This window comes from Neoarius graeffei, chromosome 16 (genome assembly GCF_027579695.1).
Source record: "Neoarius graeffei isolate fNeoGra1 chromosome 16, fNeoGra1.pri, whole genome shotgun sequence".
NCBI classification, from domain to species: domain Eukaryota; kingdom Metazoa; phylum Chordata; class Actinopteri; order Siluriformes; family Ariidae; genus Neoarius; species Neoarius graeffei.
The window spans coordinates 2,543,103-2,566,636 of NC_083584.1; the positions used below are offsets into that span (position 1 = coordinate 2,543,103).

A 23,534-nucleotide genomic window follows, 5' to 3' on the forward strand; every position below is an offset into this window, starting at 1 on the left:
GAGCTTTTACAAGCATCTGCTGGATGATTATTTTAACATTTTATCACATTTACAATATTACAGAGCTGAACTCAACGGGGCAGCTGAGTTTTCCACCCAATCGCTGTGTCCCAAAGTCTGGATCTAACAGCACTGATGTCCTCAGAGCTACTCTTTTAGGTTCCTCAGGGGCTACGTACTGCCACTTGTTCTTAGTGCCTGTACCTGGAATATGGGGCGGGGTCTTTTCAGTTATGGGAGTGATTGAAGGCGGAGCTTCACAAACACATAGGACTTTTTGCTATTCATCAAAAAAATGCACTAGTCATCAATATCATCGTGTTGATGGACATTATATTCCATCATCCACTAAAAAAGCACACCGGAGTTGAACTTATCCTGATTCTGATGTAATAAATGCATCGGCCAATCAGAGACAGTCTTTAGCAAGGTTTTAGTAGTTCATGTTGGGTGTGAGGAAGATTTCGAAGCTTTATGATTCGGCGCTAAATCCGTCTATGTGCAGCGAGCAAGCCTCGACTCTGCACACAACACCAACTGCAATACAGGTCGCCTGAGAATCGTCTCCGCCCACAAATACGCCCACTACATACAGGCAACACTTCCGTTTCTGATGGATACCAATAAGTCCTTGAGTGTAGTGTTTGAACGCTGAACACTCGTCTGATAGGTGGAAGAGTGATCATGTTTTACCAACAGAAGTTCCCTACGTAGGGTGCAGCCTGAAATCTTTCATTAGGATTTAAAACTTTCAGACTCCTCAGATATGGAGGCAAAAAAAAAACAACAGAAGATTTGTTTTGAAACAGCAAATAAAATTAAAGCAGCACTGGTGTTGCATATATAAATCATAAATCAGTGGAATAATAACAAACTTTAATCTAGTCACGACAATCCATTCACGTTCCCAAGAATAAATTTAATTTCTATTTATAATGGTTTTACTCTCCGCATTAAAGGATATTAAAAGCAGGTTTGTTTGTGTATGAAAGCTGCATAGTTTAACACGTCTCTCTGAGGGGCGTCTTACAGACGTGTGCTAGCATGACAATGCGCTCACTTCTCCTCTCCGTCCCTATAAGGCCTTCTTTATTGTTTTTCCTGCCTGAAATTTTTAAAGACATTTTGGTTCATTGAAACTAAACACTGCGCAGATCTACAGAATGATTGATGGTGTCGGTCTACAGGGAGTCCCTCCTGACGAAACCATGACCAGAACGGAGTTTCACTTCCTGACACACCCTCAAGAGGAAGTGCCTGATCTCACTGTTCTAATGAAACACAGCCCGTGACGCTGTCCTGGAATGAACATCCCCAAAAAATTAAACGCTTCCAAAAAAAGAAAGAAAGAAAGAAAGAAAAACCAAAAAAGAAATAAGAAGAAGCAAATCAAGAGCTTTATATTTGTACAGGTTTTTAAACCCATGTGCTGTTTCTCCTGTTCAATACATTTACATGTACAGTGTGTAAATAGAGCGTTTTGATGTATTTGATCCCTTCTCCTCTCGTATATGGTTTATTCCACTAGTTATGCTTTTGGTTTTTTTTTTTGGTGAGTTTTTGTTTTTATATGATTTATAACCCGACAGGAGTTTGTGTATCTCCTAATGATGTGATATATATGTCTGGTGCATTTGCTCCTCTTCTTCTCTGCTTGGTGAATCTAGAGGCCCAGAGTTCCTCCGATACTGGATGCCAAGACCACACCCAGGATTACGCAGCAGATGATGATCATGATCTTCTTCTGCAAAAAGACAAATACACACAAACATACTGGTGAGTGTTTCACAATTCAGGGTCATTTGGAACACAGTGAGTAACAGCTACTCTACAGTGTAACGGTCATTACAGAGTAACGCCATTACAGCATAACGGTCATTTCATGACAGCATAATGGTGATTATGGAGTAATGTCATTATGGTCAGTACAGAGTAACAGTCATTATAGAGTAATGCTCATTACAGCGTAATGTCATTACGGAGTAACATCACTACAGCATAGATTTCAAGATTTCAAGATTTTTATTTGTCATATACACAATAACAGACACAGCGGTTTATTATTGGGTAATGAAATTCTTATTTTGCAACTGCCCGACCAAACTACGCTTACCAATATAAAAAGAAATATATATATAAAATATGAAATATAAAATATAAAGTGCATATGGAATGCAAAATATAAAGGTAGCGTGAAAAAAGAAGATAACATTAAAAAAGAGGCAAACAAAACAGTGTGCAAACATAGAGGTAGATATACTGTGCAATGTCTTGTACAAAAATTGCTAATATAATCCGTGGTTCAAAGCCTGATGGAAATATAGAGGTAGATGGTGATTATAATCCGTGGTTCAAAAGCCTGATGGCCTGAGGGTAAAAAAATGATGGTCATTATGAAGAAACACTGTTACAGAGTAACGATCATTACGGAGTAACGTCATTACAGTGTAAAGTCATTATGGTATAACATCATTACAGAGTAACGTCATTACAGAGTAACGTCATTACAGAGTAACGTCATTATGGAGTAATGGTCATTACAGCATAACATCATTATGGAATAACAGTCATTACAGCCTAAAGTCATTACAGAGTAACCTTTTTATGGAGTAACGTCATTACGGAGTAACGGTCACTACAGCATAAAGTCATTACAGGGTAACATTATGGAGTAATGGTCAGTATAGAGTAAACATCATTATAGAGTAACAGTCATTACAACTTAAAGTCATTACGGTATAACATCATGACAGAGTAATGTCATTATGGTATAACATCCCTACGGATTAATGTCATTATGGAGTAACGGTCATTACAGTATGACACCATTACAGCATAAAGTCATGACAAAGTAACGTTAGTCATTACGCAGCAGCGGTCTTTATGGTGTAACGTCATTATGGTATAACATCTTTACAGAGTAATGTCATTACGGAGTAACAGACATTACAGTGTAAAGTCATTATGGAGTAACGTTAACGTTAACGATGCAGTAACGGTCATTACGGAGTAATTACAGTGTAACAGTTGTTACTGCATAAGTCATTACAGTATAACAGCTGTAGCGGTCATTACAGCATAACAGTCATTGCAACATAATCGTACTAAAGGTGTCGCATCATTACAGTGTCATTACGGAGTAACAGTCACTGTATTATAGCAGTCATTGCAGCTTGGCAGTATTTACAGCGTAACTGTCATTAGTGTTACCTTGCGCGCCTGACTCTGGTATTTAACGGCCTTCTTGGTGTCAGAAACAGCTCGCTCTACATAATCCACCGAATGTTCCACGTTATACTCGATTCTGTCAATCATCTCCCCCTGAAAACACACACACGGGTTTTATTAACATGTTTTACATCCAGTCCTTTTAGCCAGTGTAACATCATGGCGTGTGATAGCGCTCGTACCTGGCTCTCCACCAACATGGCCATGTCCACAAACATGTCATGCAGCTCGCGGATGCTGTTCTCCAGTTTGATGATCTCTGTGTGACGAGTTTCAATCTCATTCAGGGCCTGCTTGGTCATCTGGGAGTCCATTTTAATCTACCAGCGTTTTACACACAGACATAAACAACATATGACTGAGCTTTAATTTACAGACGGCTCATTAATAATGAACACCTGAGCAGAAGTGTAGTGGTTTATCAGCGGCTGGACGATGCATCAGTGAGACTGTGTACCGTGATCTGACTCTATAAAACAGGTCTATCATTAGTGTTAAGCTATACAGAGAGATGATGCCATTAGACATCAATAAAATACGAAAGAAGATTTTTGTAAAGCACTTTTTAAAGAGTTGAAATTCCAATAAAACTTCACTGTAACGTTTAACATCTTGAAACATTTAAATTTAGGAAAACAGTGAGAACTTTAGGTTTAGCTCTGAGGTTACGGCACATCGGCCATGTTGCTTACATCATCAGTGAAGACGGCAAGTTTCCCGCTCTCCAGCATGTCCTCCAGCTCCTCGTTGGTGGTCGTTCTTCCAGCTGATGGATGTGAAATGAAATAATTAAAAACCATAATGTTGGTGTGCTAACTGAAGCTAAACCATGTTGGTGTGTGAGACTCACTGATCTCCAGCTGTCTCTGAATGCGGTCTTTGCAGCGATCTCTGTATTTGGACTGCGTCGTGTTGTACTCGGTCATCACCTCCACAAACTTGCGTGACAGGGTGGAATGCTGAGGGGAGAAACAAGCACACTGACTTATAGCTTACACACTAACACACCAATTAGCAATGTAGCACCCAGGCTAACAGGCAAAAGAACATTTTAGGAAGCAGAAAAAATATGAAGGTTAAACAGGTTAAAGAGGTGGAGTGTATCATATAGACAATATTTAACATCTTAATGTGCAACTTTTATTAATATTAATAACAATACATGTAAAATCAGTTGGCTATGAGTGAAGTGATGTCAGTAGGTAAAGGATCAAACTCTACATCTGAGTCTCGACTTCTGCTTCTGCTGCAGTGGCAAAAATGATCATTTAATGTTAATTCCATTTCTGACCAGCAGGAGGAGCCCTGAATAAAGAGAGCCTGACTGAATCAAGGCGACTGTGGCTGTGTCCCAAATCACACACTGCTGTATTATCTGCATATTTGGCACTTGGTCAGGGGTTGGGTCATGACTGTCACTGTGTCACTGCTGCTGATGTGTAAAAAATGACAGAGATGACACACAGTCTCATGCTCCGGGCGCGAAACTTTATCATTCAGTACTTGTGGAATGTCAAAAATCCATTCAGTATTATGACTGCGCGTATTCGCCTTTTCAGTGACTGTTATTACATCAAACAGTATAACAGTTCATTAAAGTCAAAGTGAGAGATAATTTTTTTAAAAAGGAGAATTAAAATGGTGCCAATCATCATCTGTTCAATTTCTGGTATGCGAATAAGATCAGTGATCAGTGAATATGAATTGTGCATGTGTGTGTGTGTGTGTGTGTGTGTCAGGGCTTTACATTAACTTTATTGCTCACTGGACACTGTGGCTAGTGGTTTTCCCGAGTCACTAGCCATTCAGCTTTTTCACTAGCCACAATTTTGTTGCCAGGAAATCGCAGTTTTTTCTTCACCATGATACGTTAAAGTTCGGAAGATCTAGATGTAATTATGAACGGCAGCGTATAATGTATCTCTACAGTAGCACTCAAGTATTCAGTGCTGTTAAGGTCGCTCCCTATATGAGAACATGCAACCAGTTCAGACAAAAATATAAACAGAGTATTCTGTTTATTGAACTCAAATTCAAGCCCCTTACAATATGAAATATCGTATAATATAAAAAATAACATTCAGTACAACTGAACTGATTCTAATATTAAAAGTCCAATTCAAAACATTTATCATTGAAAAACATTTGATGTTTTGATATGCAAGTATTCTGTGCATTATCAAGTATTATTGTGTATATTATGGATTATCTATTAATAGTGTGTGTGTGTGTGTGTGTGTGTGTGTGTGTGTGTGTGTGTGTGTGTGTGTGTGTGTGTAGAGAGAGACATTAAATGTCCTCATCACATTCATCATCAGATGAGTCTGAATGGTCCATGAAAAATGGTCTTCGTGACCTGAGGCTTCCAGCAGGCCGTAAGTTGATAGCTGGGGCGGATCAACTTCTTTCCAATCGCGTGAACGTTTCTAACCAGCAGCTCCATCCTCTCCAGCTCAGCCGACTTCATGACAGCCAGGGACTGAAAGCAATGCTGTCCTGTAGTGAACCAGCCGTCTTCACCGGTTTTGATGCTATAGTACCGATGTGTGCATTTGACTTTGCGTGGTCCTTTATAGTTTCGAGTTTAAAATTACTGGTGTCTGTCTTTGCCAGACTTTCTACAGTCTTCGCAGTACATGGTATTTTCGGTTTTGCTATGAACTAGCCAATCTCACCCGAACTTCCATTTGCCATTGAACTGTCTTATCTTCCTATTAGCGTCTTGTTCATCTCCATGGCCGTAGCCAGCTCTGAGGCCCCCGCGGTCCGGACCTCAGTCATTTTTAAGAGCTGAAAATACATTTGTACGCTAAATATTCAACTGGATAAAAAAATAAAGAATGACATTAAAATGTCTCTGTAAAAAGTGCACTGTTAATTATGTTAAATGTTGATTCTGTGTGTGTTTGGTGCGTGCGGCTCTGAGACCAAGAACACAAAAGCGAATGAGCGTGCGACTTGGCGGAGGAATGCAGTGCAGGAGACACGGGGTTTCCATGGTAACCATCAGTGCATTTTCATCAAGCTGTTAAATTTACATTTTCGAAGCAGTGCAGTTGTAGCCTGCCTTGTTTGTGATTTTAAAAATAAATAATTCGATAAGCCAAAGCAATAGAGTGGAAAGTTTCAACTTATGTTTGGCTTGGATAACTTTGCCTAAAACATGGTGGTGTATACTGATTTTTTTCCCAGAATTTTTTTTTTTGTGTAGGTGTAACGGATGCCAGATTGTTAATGTATCTCAGTTCCATAGGCTACATGGTTCGGGTATCTTTTGTCTTCATTGCTTGGGCCACACTGTAAAAAAAAATTAGTCAAGCCAACTTAAAAATGTAATGCAACCTGCTGCCAAAGGATTTTGAGTAAACTCAACTCCGGGCCAAATAGTTGTGCTGACTTGCTCTTTTAAGTCGACACAGACGAGTATTTTATGTTGACCTTACTTTATTTAGCAAGCTCAGTGCATTCAAATTGTGATGTTGAAATAAATTAAAATAATCATTCCAGTTAACTTGGAAAAGCAAGTTGGCACAAAAAAACTGTTATCCTAAACTATTCTTTTTGGGCTTTTTCCACCTTTATTGGATAGGACAGTGTAGAGACAGGAAATGAGCAGGAGAGCTCAGGAAACGACCTCAGATCGGAATCAAACCCAGGTCCCCAGATTTATGGTATGGCACCTTATCCACCTGAGCCACGACACCCCAAAATGTTCTTTTAAGTTCACGCAGAAGTTGATTTGACTTGCCTTTAGAAGTTCAGTCCAACAAATTGTTTAGTTGAAATAAATTGAAATAATAATGCCAATTAACTTAGAAGAGCAAGTTGGCACATCATGGTTCTAAGTTGAGTTTACTCAAAATCCTTTGGCAGCAGGTTGCATTACATTTTTAAGTTGGCTTGACTATTTTTTTTTTACAATGATTTAGTGTGCATTACATTTTTTAGTTAACACAAACCTCTCAACACTTAAGTTCTACTTCACTTTGCCTATTACTGTATTACACAAACAGAAACAAATACCGACATACAAGGAGGGAATTCCCTGGCCTCTGTTGAGGAAAGCTTAGTCTAGACTCCTATACAACGTCTCGTGTCAGTTTCCACGGACTCTCACTCCACCCGACTGTTGAAACTTTCGAACTTGTGAAGTGCGCATGCGCAGTGGCATCGGTTAAGGGGTGTCAATCAGCACTTGAATATATAAGTTCACTTAACTTAATTTTCCAATTCCTATGAACTTGTGGCGAAGGAAAGGCGTCTCAACTATTTTTTTTAGTTACTTTAACAATTAGAAGGGAAATTTGTTAATTCAACTTAGAATCCTTTTTTCACTCAACAATTTTGCAAGTTACATTTTTTACAGTGCAGATCAAACCATTAAACAAGCTTAAATTATTCTGATTCTTGCCACATACATGATTTTTTTCAAAACTGATGATATTCAGTTCAAACACCATTAAAAGTAATTTCAGGAACAGATCTCTTGTGTGGTGTGTAATTCACCCTCTCATTTAAATATGTCGAACATTTTTCGGCGCGCGCTTTGCGCATCACGGATCTTGGTGATTTTAAAATGCTGCTCCGGCCCTGATCATCTCTGCCCCTTTTTCCCTCAGCAGCAGGGTTTGAAACTCCAGCTATGTGCCGCCACATACAGTAGTGCGCTTGTCAGTCGTCAGCAACTTTGTTGCTTCGTTCATTAACCGCAGGTTACCGCATCACTGATTTTATCTGAGACGTTAACGAACGTTCTAAACAATTCTAACATGTTGTGTCAGAATGTTTATGCAGGGGCTCATGGGAGTTGTCGGCGCATAATATTACATTGCAATGTGTTTATTATATCAGATGCCTTCAGAGAAAACTACAATTAAAATATATTGTCATACCACAGAATAAACCACCCGCCAAAGTGGCTAGTGGGACTAAAGTCATTACCCGCCAAAGCCGGATTTTACCCGCATTTGGCGGGTGGGCGGGTGCTAATGTAAAGCCCTGGTGTGTGCGTGTGTGAATGAAACATTGAAGCACAATATAAACATTTATAATCCTCGCTTGTCTTTACAGAAACTTCTATCACACTGTGTTATGTAATCATGTGGGATCTGAAAGCGGCAGCCTCCTCACCACACCACGGAGAATAAAGATCTAAAAATGGCCTACAGCATCGAGACCATTCTGCCTGAAGCATGCAGCCTTCAACATTTACATCTTACTGAGGTTTTTCATTAATTCATATTCAGTTATTCATTTACAGCAGTGTTACAAACATTCACGGGACTGAAAAGTGATTTTTTTTTCCTCATTTCACTATAATCTAAAAACACAGCTCACAAAAATAAACTGCACATTTTTAACTTCATCTTTTAATTGAACTCCTTTGCCAATTTTAATGTAATCAAATCTCATGAGATGTAAAATTAACAAATTGTGTAGTCAGTGCTGATGCAGTGGTAAAATAAACTCCATTCTATATTTCCCAGTCATTTACACTTCCTCACCTGTGTCTTACGGATTCGCAGGTCTGCTGATGATCTGTTCATCACCTCCTCCTGTTCAATGCTTTGCTCGATTGCTAAGGGAAAAGAAATCCAAACCAGTTAAAATAAAAAAAAAATTTAAATCCCATTAAAAAAATTTGAAAACAAAGATGCACACAGTAGGATATGAGCTGATAAATGACCAGCAAGGTCCAAATCAGCAAACAGCAAATCCCTCAACAAACACACTACAAATTCAAGGGATTATTTTTTTGTTTTGTTTTGTTAGCTGTTTGTAATAAAGGGTGAGTCATCAATTCTGGAAAAATATCGCTGATATTCAAAATCAACAGCCGAACAAATTCACACCTTCCTTCAGTGCTCCTTCAGAAGCTCTGCCCCCAAATTCATGGGCAACGACACGAAGAACTGGCCTTGCTGACCAAAAGAGAAACGTCTCTTTCTCACAGCTGATGCAAAACAAACATTATAATATAAAACATCATCAAACGAACAACATGTGAGCACACGAACATATCATCCAAACCACAAGGAAGTAAAGCCTAGTGAGAGTTACAGTAGCTGTTTAGATTATAGTTTTGTAAAAATACTGATGAAGAGAGGATTGTAGGTTTGGAGCTAACGAGGAAAGTAACGTTAGCTAGGATAGCATCAATCCAAATAACCCCAGTGTGCAGTACACAGCGCAACAAACAATGTTCCTCCAGGACCAGGGTGCTACACAAACAACACACAACTACACAGGACTACATAAAGTGCACATGTGCAAACATCACAAGACACTACAACAATTACTAAAATAGGGCAATAGTAAATGTTAAAAAAAAAAGGGCACACAGTTCTGGTGTGAATAAAGAGCAGTAACTAGAAACGAGCACCGAGTTCTTGCACCATTCCGTGTTGATGTAAATACACAAGTAACCACCGTGAGCCCTAATGCAGAGAGATTTTTACATTTCTGTCTATGTGAGCTGTATAGCTGAATAAACTGCTCTGAGAAGTCTGCTGGAGTCAGATGTAGTCCAGTTTAATGTCCAGGAAGCAGCCACTGGAATGCAGGATTGACAGGAGAACCAGCCAGATACAGATTCTTTTTTTTCCACTTCCTCACACACCCACCGCTTATGATGCTCCCTCTCCCAGTCAATGGGCCTCATTTATTTCTTCATGTTTGAGGTTTACTGGCAGTTGGCAAAGAACAAACTGGTGCTTTATCGCCACCAACTGGTTTGCAGTGTGGCTCACTGTCACCTCTCACTCCCCCCTCCCCTTCCTCCTGTCCTGTGCACACGCATAAACACCCCGCCCCCTGTCAGTCAGAACGTTGTTTGTGTCACATTTAAAGAGCCAGGGCTGTGTGTGAACACCAGTTTGTTTTTCAGCATGCACACAGAATGGACAGCTAGCGGACCATCAAAAGATAATCACTGAATTTGACAAGACATGTATTGCATTAGAATTGATGACTGCATCTTTAAAGCAATGCTACACTGATGATGAAGCTAATAAAGTCAACATTACCTTTTAATTTTAAGCGTACTTTATTGGCTGTCTTCTTAATGTCAGCTGTGAGATCCTCCAACTCCTGCTTGGTTTCTGATTAAAGACAGACAGACAGAGATATGAGGGATGGACAAGGTTCAAAGTTGTGAAACTGCACATTTGTTTATTTATTTATTTACTTACAGTATGATATTACATGTGTGCAAGAAGCAAATACATACATTTACGTGTATTATGTCACACAATATTCAACATCATGTAATATAATATAGTTTAGATTTATTACACACTCCCCTCTGGAAGTATTGGAACAGCGAGGCCAGTTTTATTGTTTTTGATTTACACTGAAGGGTTTGAGATAAAAAGATGAGACAATAAATCAGAATTTCAGTTTTTATTTCCTGATATTTCTATCTAGATGTGCTAAACAACTTATAACATCACACCTCTGGTGGCAGACCACACAATTTTTAGGTGAGCAAAAGTATTGGAATAGACAACCATAATATTTGTTGCGTGTTGCCTGTTTGCAGTAACTGCATCGAGCCGGTGACCCTCTGACATCACCAAACTGCTGCAGTCTTCTTCTGTGATGCTTTTCCAGATGTGTACTGCAGCTCCTTTCAGTAGTTGTGTGTTTTGGGGGGGTTCTCCCTTCAGTCTCCTCTTCAGGAGGTGAAATGCTGCTCAGGTGGGTTCAGGTCTGCTGATGGACTCGTCCAGTCTAAACCCTTCCACTGTTCCCCCTGATGAAGTCCTGTGTTGTGTTGCAGTGTGTTTTGAGTTGTTGTCTTGCTGCATGATGAAGCTCCTCCCAGTTAGATCGGATGCATTTCTGTGTAAATTATCAGACAGAATGTTTTTGTAGATGTCTGAATTCATTCTGCTGATACCATCATGAGTTCCTCATCAATAAAGATCAGTGAGTCTGTTCCAGAAACAGCCATGAAGCCCATCATTCTTACTGCTGATGAGAGGTTTGCATCCTGTGGTATGGCCTCGATATTTCTGCTCTCAGAGTCTTCTTTGAACAGTGGACTGTGATCCCTTCACTCCTGCCCCGTGGAGGTTGATGATGATGTCACTGACTGTTGTTTTTGGATTTTTTTTTGATGTTTCCCTCATCATACTGTCATTTTCCTCAGCCAGCCTGCTCCATGTCTGGTTGTTAGTATCTCAGTGGTTTCTTTCTTTTTCAGGACATCCCATGTTGTTGTATTAGCGATGCCCAGTTCATGTGCAGTGGCTCTGATGGATTTTTCTTCTTTTCTCTGCTTCAAAATATCTTACTTTTCTCCCAGAGACAGCTCCCTGGTCTTTATGTTGGTTTATCCTTTTTAACAACTAATGCAGTCTTCACAGGTGAAACCCAGAGCTCAGACCAAGAACAGACATTCAGAGCTATGAACTGATTAAATGATCAATCTAACAGGGCAACAAGAAACACCTGTCCAGCACATGTTCCAATATTTTTGAACATATCTAGATATGTGTCGTTAATTCAGTGTTTTTTTGTTTTTCACACCACTCTGTGTAAACTCTAGAGACTGATGTGTGTGAAAACTCAGGAGATCAACAGTTTCTGAAATACTCAAACCAGCCCTGCAATGATGTGGCGACTTGTCCAGGGTGTACCCCGCCTCTCGCCTATAGTCAGCTGGGATAGACTCCAGCTCGCTCACGACCCTGCACAGGATAAGCACTTACAGATAATGAATGGATCAAACCAGCCCTTCTAATACCAACAACCATGTCATAGCTCAAGTCACAGAGATCAGACTTTGGGACCAAAAGGTCACTGGTTTGATTCCCTGGACCAGCAGGAACGGCTGAAGTGTCCTTGAGCAAGGCACTGAACCCCCACCTGCTCCCCAGGCTGCTCTGGGCATGTTGTATGTTACTCTGGATAAGAGCATCTGATAAACGCCTGTAATGTAATGTAACATGAACTGAAGCTCTAGATCTGTATCTGCAAGATGTTTTGCATTGCAATGCTGCCATGTGGTTTCCTGATTACATAACTGCATGAATATGGTGCAGGTGTGTGCGTGTAAAATGTATTTTGTGTTTCATAGCAATGGTGTCACTCACTCCGTGTCCTTCATGCAGCATGCAGCAAAAAAGAAAAGGAGGAAAAAAGGGCAGAAAAATGGGGAAAATAAACAATAAAAATAAAATAAAAACAAGCATGCAGTGAGTCAAAGCTGTAACCAACACACACACACACACACACACACACTTGTGATGCAAAAATGAATCACCACACATCAGCAGGATTGAGTGTGTGATTAAAGCCCACTCACAACTTAAACAGCAAATAAAAGTGGAGAATTCCTAAAAAATTCGATCGAAACAGTGAGAACAGAAAGTAAGGATTGAGGAGAAGTGAAATGAATCAATAAAACTGAGATGTAAAACAATACACAGTTTCGGAACATTTCCATCCTCTGACACACCCCTTCATCCTCATCACCTGATACACAGCAAGGTCCGTAAATATTCAGACACTGACAAAGTTATTGTTATTTTCGCAAAGTGCAGCTCGTTGTTCAGCTCTTCCGTGGCCAGGTGTGTGTGATTCCCTCACGATTTCATACACAGATCAAAAGCATTCACATTTGGAATCTGTTACTGTTAACACTTCGTATGAAGTCCAAAGAGGTGAGAAATCAACACCCTCCAGGAGGTCGGAGGATCTGTGTCCAAGTCAACAATCACCAGAAGACTTCCTCAGAGTAAATACAGAGGCTTTACTCCAACATGGACACCATCAGTGAGCCTCACAAACAGGAAGACCAGGTTAAAATCTGACAAAATAATCTAAAAAAATTTGTACAGTTCTGGCACAATATTTTATGGATGAATGAGATGAAGATGAGCTTGGAGCAGAATGATGGGAAGAGAAGAGTGTGGAGGATGAAGGAACTGCTGAGGCCATTATTAAAAAATGTTCTGTTTCCGGTCCACTGGCCGGGTGAGTGCCGTTTGTGTGGTTGAAATTTTTTTTTTTAACGCCGGTTTTTCGACATTTTTTTTCGGGTTCGTAAATCTAAAATTTAACTTGACATTTCCGCATTCCCAGGGCTTTCCACTAAAACTCATACTAGCCAGCCATGACAAATAAGTAGCCAGCCGGGGGAGTAAACACAAAATAAACTCCTGTGCACGCAGTTCCCAGGATTAAATGTATTTTCCACAGACCATTTATTTATTCACTTTACTCAAATACAAAGTAAAATGGCAGTAAATCTTCTTTCTTTTCTTGTGTATTGCATCATGAGGCGTTCCTGGCTTGTAAATCTCTTATTTTCGGTGCATGACACATTCACGCAGCTGAGCATGCTATGAATTAACAACGACAACGGTCTGCAGTGGGGCTACACAATTACACACTCAGCCAACATTTCTCCATTTGTGTATGAAAATACACTCCAACCACTCAGTTTGGGTTCATTTACAACCAACGGTGTCTTTTGATGCCAGCACGTAATTGAACGAGAGAAGACTGGTTTACCGGAGACACAATAAGCGTCATCTCTGCTTCTGTTCCCTCCGACACACTACTGCCTCCGCCGAGTGCACGCGCACTCTGAACTGAATCAGCTCTGCGCATGCGCCGTGCGGCACAAAAAAATGTCCGCCACCATGAAGGAAGGAGATCCGGAGTTTTCAAACATTTGCTTAAGTGTGAAATCGCAAAATGGTATTCTAGCGAACAACAAAATAGTAAAGATTCAGAAAAACAAATCATTCAGTGATCATTTTAATAGTGTAATTTCATCCGAACTCGGCCTAACGCTCGATTTAGAACTACAAAAAGTCCGTGTGTTGGACACTTTAAGTACCTTTGTAAAAGTTTTGCAAATGTTGCAGTCAGCATTTAAAATGCTAACTTAAAGTTTTTGTACAAGTTTCAGTTGATTAAACCGTCATTTTATTAAATGTGTCTGCTTTTGTAATAAAAAAGTACTGAAAGAAAAAGCAAACACAGCATTGCGATTTCTTATCCATCCATATATTATAAAAAAAATAAATCCCTCCCTCCCGACTGAAAATTTTTTTGCTCACCCGGTGGACAGGAAATGGATTTTTTTTAAGGATGGCCTGACGATCTGAAGCACCACATCTCATGGCGTGGGCGTGTGTACGGCTGCAGTGGACCTGGTTCACTTGGATTTATTGGTTATGTGACCGCTGACAAAAGCAGCAGGAGGGATCCTGAGGTGTACAGGGCGACATTATCTGCTCACATTTACACACACTGGACTTCAAGGACTAGCAGAACTTCATCAGGGAAGAAACCCAGGCGGTGATGTTGATGGGTTCCAGACTTCAGGCTCTCATTTACTCCAAAAGATTTGCAACCAAGTTAAAAGTTTAATTTATGATTGTTACATAATAGTCATGACGTCAAGCGAAAATAACAACAACTCTGTCAATGTCCACATTTTCATGGAGCTGCCTGTGTGTTTTATTAACGTGGCTGCTGATTGTTTGGGCTAAAAAACGATCATCAGTTCTCTCGAAGACCGGCTGTTCATTTCGGGATCGATCTTCAGAGAAGGACGCTTACAGAGACCTCTTCATTCTGATGGGTCATGTTTATAAAAGTGGACGACCTAGGCACCCTCCTCTTTAAAGGGAAGTCTGTATGAGTGTTGAGTGTGTGGCTGTAGGTGGGAGGAGTAAACTTCAGGAGTCTCAGCGTGATGAACAAACAGCACTCACTTTCATCAGGATTGGGAGCTGCCAGGATGGCGCTGTGCTGTTTCTTCACCTGCTCCACGTCCTCCGACAGCTTCTCGATACAGCCGCGGATCTCCTCCACCTATACACACACACACACACACTTAAACACACGTTTGGACTAATATCTGTGTGTTAGTGCTGTGATTGTCTTTGGAACACAACTCATTCAGGGAAAGAGAAATCACTGTGAACATTAAACAGGATTATTATTTTATTATTAACAATAACTCAACACACTGCACACCAATACACACTGCACACCAATACACACCGTACAACAAAAATAACAGTACAACACCACAAAAGACCGCTCAACAACTCAACACAAATGTGTGATTAGTTTCTGATCATCAGCACTGCCTTAGCTTTCGTCCCAGTTTTACTTTTAGATTGTGTGCGCGCGTGTGCGTGTGTGTGTGTGAAATAAGGCCGGACTGGTGGACACTGACCGGTAATTTTTGTGTTTGTCCGTCTGTATTTCAAACTCCTCAGACCGGATGGCCCATGAAAGACGGTAAAGATATGGATCTAATCTACTTCTAATTTTCTTCCAAATGTTACACTGGGTGAAGACATTACAGTATGTCATAACACGGCCTGTGAAACGGGGGCCCCGTGGGCGTGGCTTTAAAAATTCATAACTCAGCCACTGATGGTCCCAGCCCTGCCCAAATTTACAGGCCCCTTTTGAACCAGCACAGGCTCGGCCTGCTATGACGTCAGGAGCAAGGGTGGATTGCGGAAAACTTTAACACAAGCTCTGGTTCGAGCCACTTGCATGCACGAGGATTTAAAAATTCATAACTGGGCCAAGTTTACAGGCCCCGCCCTCTCCCTGAGTGTCACACTAAATAAGACAATAATAATCCACTCAGAGTTCACTGTTGTTTTTATTGCACGATGCAGGTGAACTCGTGTTTTAGGGTTGACGGTCTCTGATGGATCCAGTCGGATGATTAAGAGTTCAGTTTATATGAAACTTTGCAGTACAGTATTAGGTTAAGTCCCAAACTGCCAATCAATGGTTTTGTTATTATGTGCACTTTTTTATTCATAATAAGAATGACAGTCAGTTCTATGCTTTATAGGATGTAGATTTATATTTTAATAGTTTAATAGAATTTTCTTCTATTTTCTAAGTTCTAGTCCCACAGATTTGAGTCTGAATGCCGAATGATATGACCATGTCGAGTTTTGAGTCATTTTAAAAGTTATTTTCTTACAAAGTTACTTGGAATCTCGTTCTCAAAATTTTAACTCTATTATATAAAAAGAGTTGTGTTGTGGTGGCACGGTGGTGTAGTGGTTAGCGCTGTCGCCTCACAGCAAGAAGGTCCGGGTTCGAGCCCTGTGGCCGGCGAGGGTCTTTCTGTGTGGAGTTTGCATGTTCTCCCCGTGTCCGCGTGGGTTTCCTCCGGGTGCTCCGGTTTCCCCCACAGTCCAAAGACATGCAGGTTAGGTTAACTGGTGACTCTAAATTGAGCGTAGGTGTGAATGTGAGTGTGAATGGTTGTCTGTGTCTATGTATCAGCCCTGTGATGACCTGGCGACTTGTCCAGGGTGAACCCCGCCTTTCGCCCATAGTCAGCTGGGATAGGATCCAGCTCGCCTGCGACCCTGTAGAACAGGATAAAGCGGCTACAGATAATGAGATGAGCTGTGTTGTTAATTACTACACAACAGACTGATTATAAACACAGTATAAAATAGTCATTGCTGACAGAATGTTTGATGAGTGTTATATAGTACCGATATATGAGTCCCAGTAAGCTGTAACCAACTGGAACATCCTTGGGCCCCAGACTTTGTTCTAGACATGGAACTGACCTGTATGTGCTACTGTTTTCTTGGGTAGAACTTTAAACATGTTTTTCTTGAATCTTCTGACATTTTCTTGTAAATTATATTCAGTTTGTAGTGTAATTAGCAACTAATGTCGAGTGTAATTTGGCCTTTGAAGATCACAAAAATGTGCCTGGAAATAGCTGAGAAGCATCTTCAGGCATCTAAAGCCCTAAGGCGGGCCCCAGACCCCCAGCTGCATTGTTCCAGGCCTTTGGCCCATCATTTGGACAGACTGAAATTTGGACAGACAGACAACATTTCAGACTCGTCTGTCCTGTAACAGTCTGCTTAAAATTCCTTATTTCCCACACTGGTGTGTGTGTGTGTGTGTGTGTGTGTGTGTGTGTGTGTGTGTGTGTGTGTGTGTGTGTGTGTGTGTAGTTTCGTTTTTTTTATAAATTTTACACAATTTAAAAAGTTTCATATTACAGTGTGTCAAATTCCCACAGAGTGGATATAGCCTGTACATTCTGTATGGTGTGTACAGAGTTTATAGTGTGAATAATGTGTGTATAGTGGTGTATATCGTGTACAATGGGTTTAGTAGCACATACTGTGTATGATGTATAGTGTGTATAAAGTGTGTAGTGTGTATAGTGGTGTGTATAGTATACAATGTATGTAGTGGTGTATAGTGTGTATTATGTACAGTGTGTATAATGGTGTGTACAGGGTTTATTATATGTGTAGCATGTACAGCGGTGTATAGTGGCGTGTGTATATAGGGTATAGTAGTGTATAATGTGTGTAGTGTGTGTAGTAGTGTGTACAGTGTGGATAGTGTGTGTATACTGTTGTATAGTGATGTATAGTAGTGTATAATGTACAGTGTGTATAACGTGTGTAGCATGTATAGTAGTGTGTACAGGGTGTATAGTGGTGTATAGTGTGTATAATGTGTATAGTGTGTACAGTGGTGTGTATAGGGCATATATCAAATCAAATCAAGTCAAGTTTATTTGTATCGCGCTTTTAACAATAAACATTGACGCAAAGCAGCTTTACAGAATTTGAACAACTTAAAACATGAGCTAATTTTATCCCTAATCTATCCCCAATGATGAAGCCTGTGGCGACGGTGGCAAGGAAAAACTCCCTCAGATGACATGAGGAAGAAACCTCGAGAGGAACCAGACTCAAAAGGGAACCCATCCTCATTTGGGCAACAACAGACAGCCTGACTATAATATTAACAGTTTTAGCAGGTATAACCCTCAACTGTCCTCATGGGGCCGTCCTTCACAGGAGCGGTGCGATAAAACTCCGACCAGACACAGGGCACCAGGATGGATCAAGCAGGTCCGAGGGGCAGAAGAGGCCAGCATCTCAATCCCAGGATCCCAGGATATAGAGTGTGTGTGTGTGTGTGTGTGTGTAGTGAACCTACATACACACACAGGTCCAGCAGAGGGCATAGTGAGTGCTGTGACATGATGGGATCAAATAATGCAACAAACAAATATTGAGAATTTATTTCAACATGATCACCTGCTTCCTGATCTCACACACACACACACACCCCTCTGCATGGTGTCTCAGTCCAGTCTGTTCACTATTTGTTCTGCACGTTACAGCAGTAGCAGCAAATTTCCAAAACACAGTTAAATTCCCACAATGCACTGGGGCAGGTTCACTGTCCAAATGCTGTAGACAGAATACCCATAATGCACTGTGGTGTCTGTAGGGAGGAGAAGTAGGGCACTATGGCGTATTGTTTACAGACAGCAGCGTGGCTTTCTGACACATTCTCTTCCTGAAGTTTGCTGATGTATTTTTATTTATTTGTTTCCTTGTTTATAATAAGTGCATTCCTGATGACGAACCTGCTCGAAGAACTCATCCATAAAGTTTCCTCGGTCGATGTGAACGACTTCCTCATCATCATCACTGTCCTTAGCCTGCAAACACACAAAAATCAACAATTACACACACACACACACACACACACATTAAACTAAATTTTACAAGAAACAAAATCTATTAAACAGCTTCAAAATATATAAACACCATCATCTGTCCACTGTGGGCGTGTCCCAAACCACACGCCTTATTCGGGTTAACTTCTGGGAGTCTGTTATAGATTGGTTGAGATCCAGAGACAATCAAACAGAGATTTTACACTTGATTAGTGCTGTGTTATTTTTTTAGAACACACACACACACACACACACACACACACACACACACACACACACACACACACACTGCTCAGTAGTGCGAACCACAGGAAGGGAAATTCGTTTACAGCATGGCAGCTGCATGAAGGACATGAAATCACACGCTGCTGCTCTTCACATGTTGACCGGAAAAATGGGCCACTGATACACAGATCACATGTAGAGAGACTGCATGAGTGCGATATAAATAACTCTGTGTGTGTGTGTGTGTGTGTGTGTGTGTGTGTGAGAGAGAGAGAGAGAGAGAGAGAGAGAGAGAGCGCTCACATATGGCCGTGTGGGCAGAGATGTTCACCTATATCAACTGAAATCCCTCTTCATAATTTTATGTGTGAAACAAATGAAAGTGTTTGAATCATCAGCCAATCAAACTTCATGACAGCTGTCACATGAGCTCCTTTAATGAATGAAATTTAATTTTATAGTGAATGTCATGTGACTGGGCGGCACGGTGATGTAGTGGTTAGCGCTGTCGCCTCACAGCAAGAAGGTCCGGGTTCGAGCCCCGGGGCCGGCGAGGGCCTTTCTGTGTGGAGTTTGCATGTTCTCCCCGTGTCTGCGTGGGTTTCCTCCGGGTGCTCCGGTTTCCCCCACAGTCCAAAGACATGCAGGTTAGGTTAACTGGTGACTCTAAATTGAGCGTAGGTGTGAATGTGAGTGTGAATGGTTGTCTGTGTCTATGTGTCAGCCCTGTGATGACCTGGCGACTTGTCCAGGGTGAACCCCGCCTTTCGCCCATAGTCAGCTGGGATAGGATCCAGCTCGCCTGCGACCCTGTAGAACAGGATAAAGCGGCTAGAGATAATGAGATGAGATGAGATTACTGCGTGTTTCTGTACAGGCACTTTTCTCTGCTAAAGGAAACGTGCTCGCGGTGTGAAGGATAATCTGACCAAGCACAGCTTCACTCCTGGAAATAAACTGTCTCGGTTTCAAACATGTTTCCTCCATTTGAAAAAATTAAAAAAAAAAAAAAACTTTTGTGCACTTTACGGGGATTTTTTAACCTGGGCCCTATTTTCCAATTTCTTTGGGTCCAAATATTTACCACGGACAAAAACGATAGAAATCAGTGCAGTATTGAGTTGGAATGCCATAACTAGCAACTGCAAACCAACTGTACACCATAATCCTACAGAATGAACATCTGCGTTACAGTAAAACACTGCTTTGGCTACTGAGAGGCTCAGAATGTGATTATAAATGTGCGAGAACATGGAGTAGATGCATACAGAGATAGCCCTGTGTGTGTTTCCTTCAGTAACTGTAAATAAACTATAGAAAATGTGTGTTTCTGCACTCAGCGTTTTATTGTTCTCTTCCTCTGCTCGCTGACACGGCGCCCTGTTCACCACCAGGAGTCGATTATCTCACTGTGTTCTGATGTTGACAGAAGGATCCTCTCCATTTCATCAGACACTCATTCCTATTGATATGATTATCAGCTAAATATTCAGGCATTATTTTGGAAATCGACTTCTTCATGAATTCTCTGTAACTTCTCCTTTTGTAAAAGTCAGAACACAGCCCTGTGTGATACTCAACTATGGGCACTGAACATAGCGCTGCGTCAGAGATCAGAAGAAGATCAACATAAAGCAATGATTCTCAAAACAACATTATAAATTAATTAATAGTGTCATATTTACGTATTTAATATTGTCCTCCTTTCAGATAAACTACAGTGTAACTCTCATGTAAAGTCTGAATTGTGAACTTCTGAATCTGGCCGTGTGTAAATATTTACAGCATTAATTTCAGACATTAACCTGAATGTAAAAATTATCCAAATTAAAGAATCTCAGGGCGCATAACTGTCCAGCACTACCTTCTGAAAGACACCGGTATCGGCATGATCTCTCTCACACACACACACACACACACACACACACACACACACACACACAGTGAGGGCCATTGATGTTCAGTGATGTAATAACGCTAATGTATGACTATTCATCAGTTTTTCACTCTGTACTCATCACCCTGTACTGTTCACTCTGTACTGTTCTCATTCTACTAATCACTCTGTACTCATCACACAATAATGTTCTCATTGTGATGTACTGTTCTGTACTCGTCACGCTGTACTGTTCTCACCACACTGTACTGTTCTGTACTCATCACGCTGTACTGTTCTCACTGTGCTGTACTGTTCTCACTGTGCTGTACTGTTCTCACTGTACTGTACTCATCACACTGTACTGTTCTCATCACACTGTACTGTTCTCACCACACTGTACTGGTCTCACTGTGCTGTACTATTCCGACTGTGCTGTACTCACCACACTGTACTAATCTCACTGTACTGTACTCATCACGCTGTACTGTTCTCACCACGTTGTACTGTTCTCACCATGCTGTACTGTTCTCATTGTACTGTACTCATCACACTGTACTGTTCTCACCACGCTGTACTGTTCTCACTGTGCTGTACTACAACCCCGATTCCAAAAAACTTGGGACAAAGTACAAATTGTAAATAAAAACGGAATAAAATAATTTACAAATCTCAAAAACTGATATTGTATTCACAATAGAACATAGACAATATATCAAATGTCGAAACACGATCCAGAAGCGCAGACGTCTTCTCTGGGCCAAGGCTCATTTAAAATGGACTGTGGCAAAGTGGAAAACTGTTCTGTGGTCAGACGAATCAAAATTTGAAGTTCTTTATGGAAATCAGGGACGCCGTGTCATTCGGACTAAAGAGGAGAAGGACGACCCGAGTTGTTATCAGCGCTCAGTTCAGAAGCCTGCATCTCTGATGGTATGGGGTTGCATTAGTGCGTGTGGCATGGGCAGCTTACACATCTGGAAAGACATCATCAATGCTGAAAGGTATATCCAGGTTCTAGAGCAACATATGCTCCCATCCAGACGACGTCTCTTTCAGGGAAGACCTTGCATTTTCCAACATGACAATGCCAAACCACATACTGCATCAATTACAGCATCATGGCTGCGTAGAAGAAGGGTCCGGGTACTGAACTGGCCAGCCTGCAGTCCAGATCTTTCACCCATAGAAAACATTTGGCGCATCATAAAACGGAAGATACGACAAAAAAGACCTAAGACAGTTGAGCAACTAGAATCCTACATTAGACAAGAATGGGTTAACATTCCTATCCCTAAACTTGAGCAACTTGTCTCCTCAGTCCCCAGACGTTTACAGACTGTTGTAAAGAGAAAAGGGGACGTCTCACAGTGGGAAACATGGCCTTGTCCCAACTTTTTTGAGATGTGTTGTTGTCATGAAATTTAAAATCACCTAATTTTTCTCTTTAAATGATACATTTTCTCAGTTTAAACATTTGATATGTCATCTATGTTCTATTCTGGATAAAATATGGAATTTTGAAACTTCCACATCATTGCATTCCGTTTTTATTTACAATTTGTACTTTGTCCCAACTTTTTTGGAATCGGGGTTGTATTCTGACTGTGCTCTACTCATCTCACTGTACTGTATTCATCACGCTGTACTGTTCTCACCATGCTGTACTGTTCTCACTGTACTGTACTCATCACACTGTACTGTTCTCACTGTGCTGTACTATTCTGACTGTACTGTTCTCACCACGCTGTACTGTTCTCATTGTGCTGTACTCATCACACTGTACTGTCCACTCTGTACTCATCACACTGTACTGTTCACACTGTACTTATTACAGTAATGTGTGTGTAATATCACAGATGTATTGCATGACTGATCATCAGTGTGTCTCACTGCCACTTCCTCATCTCATCTCATCTCATTATCTGTAGCCGCTTTATCCTGTTCTACAGGGTCGCAGGCAAGCTGGAGCCTATCCCAGCTGACTACGGGCGAAAGGCGGGGTTCACCCTGGACAAGTCGCCAGGTCATCACAGGGCTGACACATAGACACAGACAACCATTCACACTCACATTCACACCTACGCTCAATTTAGAGTCACCAGTTAACCTAACCTGCATGTCTTTGGACTGTGGGGGAAACCGGAGCACCCGGAGGAAACCCACGCGGACACGGGGAGAACATGCAAACTCCACACAGAAAGGCCCTCGCCGGCCACGGGGCTCGAACCCGGACCTTCTTGCTGTGAGGCGACAGCGCTAACCACTACACCACCGTGCCGCCCTCCACTTCCTCATGTTTTTGTGTTTATCTGCTGGTGAATAATGGATGAAGTTTACTGCTGTCTCACTCTGTCTGGCCACACACACACACACACACACACACACACACACACTTCAATTTTAATGCCATCCTCAGTGTGCACCAGGCCATGCCCTTCCTGCAAACCAAACATAGGAATGTGGGAGTTGCCTTTTAGTCTATATATGTACATGAGGGATGTCCTGAGAGCTGAGTGAGGTAATGTGGGTGTGTGTTTAAGTCTGTATACATTTATATATCTCTAACATAAACTGTCATGTAAAATATAAAGACGTGTAAAGTGCTGAGAGACGTGTGTTTGTGTTCATGGACAATATTAAACACATCAGAGCTGAAATAAGAACTAAAGCTGTGTTCAGCTCACT

The 23,534-nt window shown here is 41.1% G+C and overlaps 1 protein-coding gene across 1 annotated transcript in view; it reads right to left on the bottom strand.

The window, feature by feature from the left end:
* Positions 1-1,301: 1,301 nt before the first annotated feature.
* The window catches only part of stx1b (syntaxin 1B), a 60,423-nt gene continuing 38,190 nt past the window's right edge, over positions 1,302-23,534 (bottom strand). The window contains exons 2-10 of the mRNA XM_060942306.1: positions 18,653-18,727; positions 14,964-15,063; positions 10,254-10,328; positions 8,733-8,806; positions 4,079-4,187; positions 3,921-3,994; positions 3,411-3,548; positions 3,211-3,321; positions 1,302-1,744 (exon numbers count right to left, since the gene is read on the bottom strand). Coding sequence (XP_060798289.1) covers positions 1,664-1,744; positions 3,211-3,321; positions 3,411-3,548; positions 3,921-3,994; positions 4,079-4,187; positions 8,733-8,806; positions 10,254-10,328; positions 14,964-15,063; positions 18,653-18,727 — 837 coding nt within the window. The 3' untranslated portion in view covers positions 1,302-1,663. The remainder of the gene's footprint in view (positions 1,745-3,210; positions 3,322-3,410; positions 3,549-3,920; positions 3,995-4,078; positions 4,188-8,732; positions 8,807-10,253; positions 10,329-14,963; positions 15,064-18,652; positions 18,728-23,534) is intronic.